Source organism: Nothobranchius furzeri, chromosome 10 (assembly GCF_043380555.1).
Source record: "Nothobranchius furzeri strain GRZ-AD chromosome 10, NfurGRZ-RIMD1, whole genome shotgun sequence".
NCBI classification, from domain to species: Eukaryota; Metazoa; Chordata; class Actinopteri; order Cyprinodontiformes; family Nothobranchiidae; genus Nothobranchius; species Nothobranchius furzeri.
Genome location: NC_091750.1, coordinates 35,119,589 through 35,122,088, shown reverse-complemented (window position 1 = coordinate 35,122,088; position 2,500 = coordinate 35,119,589). Strand labels below are relative to the sequence as shown.

The following is a 2,500-nucleotide window of genomic DNA, read 5'->3' as shown; positions in this document are numbered from 1 at the left end:
ACCAAAACACAACAAAAATGTATCGGCTCTATCTGGGTTTTGTTTTCTGCTTGATTTAAAAGACGTAAACAGCAGTTGACCTCACTCAGACCCCTGTGGGACTCCGAAAGCCAAAACGGCTGCAGCTGAGGATTTATTTCATATTCACCACATTTTCCTTTGAACCAAGTTCATTCTGCGCTCACCACTATTTATTTCTGCCAACAGGGAACATTTCAAAGGCGTCTTCCCTTTTTACTTATGACTCTCGGTACCTTTTGGACTCATACTTCCTTCCACCGAGCCACGACTCGGCTTTTGTTCCTGCCTTTTCTCTGCCCGAGAAACCCGATGACCCTCTGGTGGCCGACATGTTGTCCGTGTGTTTGGGAGAAGGGGCTCAGCTCTGTAAACATGATACTCTCATCACTCGGAGCCTTGCGGGGGGAAACGCCACACTGAGGGCCCTCCGAAGTCATCGAGCTTTAATGGAAGCCCTGGAGCCAGGTAATGCATGTCACTAGATTTCCTTTGAACTCACAGCCTGACATATTTGTATTTTCTGCTTGTAATATTTGAGAAACCAGCTGCAAAAGCTGGTGGGATAACATTTCCTGTAGCAGGATCTCACTAGTCTGAGTGTAGCTGTTATGTTACCCCCATCTGTCACTACTTAAATAAACAAACTGTATTTCTGTCGCAAAACACTTGATTGCCAGCGGTTTTTGATCATGTCTTAGTGGCGTCATGTGGCTGGCTTCCTGCTCCCAGGAACGGGAAGAAGAATGGGACACGTTACCTGCAGGGGAGCACCCTGAGCTTCACCTGCAACGGCGGCTACGTGCTGTACGGGTCAACAGAGCGCACCTGTGAGGAGAAAAGGGCCTGGAGCGGACTGCAGACTCACTGTGTCACAGGTGAGCTGTCGAACATGTGGATTTAACACTGACGGATAAATAATGTATAACTATAGAACACTGTGTTGGCTGTAAAACACAACAACAGACTAAATAAAGACGTCGTTTGACTTTTTCTCCCTGAAAGCAAAAGTTAAGCGGACTCCGCTCAGCAGACTTTAAGTTAGAAAGACATAACCATCTGAACCAGGATCAGCCTGGCTTCATGTCAGTGAATTAGAAACACCTGGCCACCTTTGGTGGCTTGATGCCGTTGAGAGCTGCTGCCACCAGGTGGCAGTATTTCTGCACTATTTCTGCTGGATCCATGAACAAAGTTTCAGAAGCAGGCCTAAATCAGCTTTGTGCTTTTGGATGTTTTTTTTTTTTCGCCTTCTTGCACGTTTGGGTGACGGTAATCAGCAGTGAAGGAAGGCCACTTGGACTGCGATCCACCCCTTCGTGCATCCATCTCTGGCCTTCAGCCCATCCTGTTCTGGTTAGAGCTGCAAACCGAGACTTCCTCGTGCTGATTGGAGCAGAATTAACCTTTAAATGAAATAGATCTGATCAGTCGTGGCCAAGCCAGATCACTGCCAGACACAATCGTCTTCTTATGACCTAAATTACACATGATGACTGACTCACTCGTCTGGATAGCTTCTTGAATGTCCTCAGTTTGGATAAATTGGGATTACGGTTAACATGAGGATTTATTTATTTATAACGTAAACATCATCAACGGTACCAAAATGTTTGACTTCTGTTGCTTTCTTGGGTTAAATCCGGCAGGAATTTCCTTGCATTTTTGCCCAGAAATCCATTTAATATAAAACTGTAAGCAGTTTCGAGATTTATGAAGGAAAAAAGTGTGAAATTTAGAAGATCTGAGCTGTTTCAAGACAGCAGAAATGCACCTTTTGTCTCAGAACGTCAGCTTGTCAGTCCTAAAACGTCTAAAACAGGTCAAATTAAAATAATTTGTCATTTTTGCACAGAAACACGCCAGGAAAATGGTCAAAATGTCTCTTTATTGTGCAAAAGAACGTTAGAATGGTCCTTTCTTAGTAAAATCTTAGCGTTAAGGTAACTGTGTCCATGCAACTCTTAAGGACACATCATTGGACGAGTTTCTTCTGAGCGAAGAGCATCCCTGGTAAACCCTTTTAACACAAGCGTGCTCATATCAGGCTTTAGCTGCAGCGTGTGACGATGATTGCTTTAATGGTTCCGGCTCTGTGGTTCTCATTACACAAATTGAAGCTAACAACTGTCACCACGACCCGAGGAGCTCAGTGGCAGGTGTTGGAGGAGCCGCTCACATGTGACCTCTAGCCAAGTAAACAGCACTAAATACAGGCTGAGCAGTGGCCCTCCACCTCCTCCTCCACCCTTCGGCGGGATGTGGAAGCTGAACGAAGCCATCGCTGAGATGAAAAGGACTCGCCGCTGAACAACACGTTCCACCACATCCAGTCTGACTTCTCCTGAGTGGCTGTAACGAGCCGCTGCTGCCGCGGCCGAGGCGACGCGAGTCCAAACCTTTGTGAGTGGATCTGAGCAACAATTCTTCATTGTTTCAATGGCAGCCAATGAAAACCAGGGATGGTTTCATGTGTGTACTT

General features: G+C 46.0%; 1 protein-coding gene across 3 annotated transcripts in view; it reads left to right on the top strand.

Moving 5' to 3' along the window:
• Positions 1 to 2,500, top strand: part of susd2 (sushi domain containing 2) — a 53,009-nt gene that overhangs the window by 14,107 nt on the left and 36,402 nt on the right. For all 3 annotated transcript variants that reach the window (XM_054730274.2, XM_054730273.2, XM_070555559.1), the window contains exons 11-12: positions 208 to 486; positions 720 to 896. In XM_054730274.2, the coding sequence (XP_054586249.2) occupies positions 208 to 486; positions 720 to 896 (456 nt within the window). The remainder of the gene's footprint in view (positions 1 to 207; positions 487 to 719; positions 897 to 2,500) is intronic.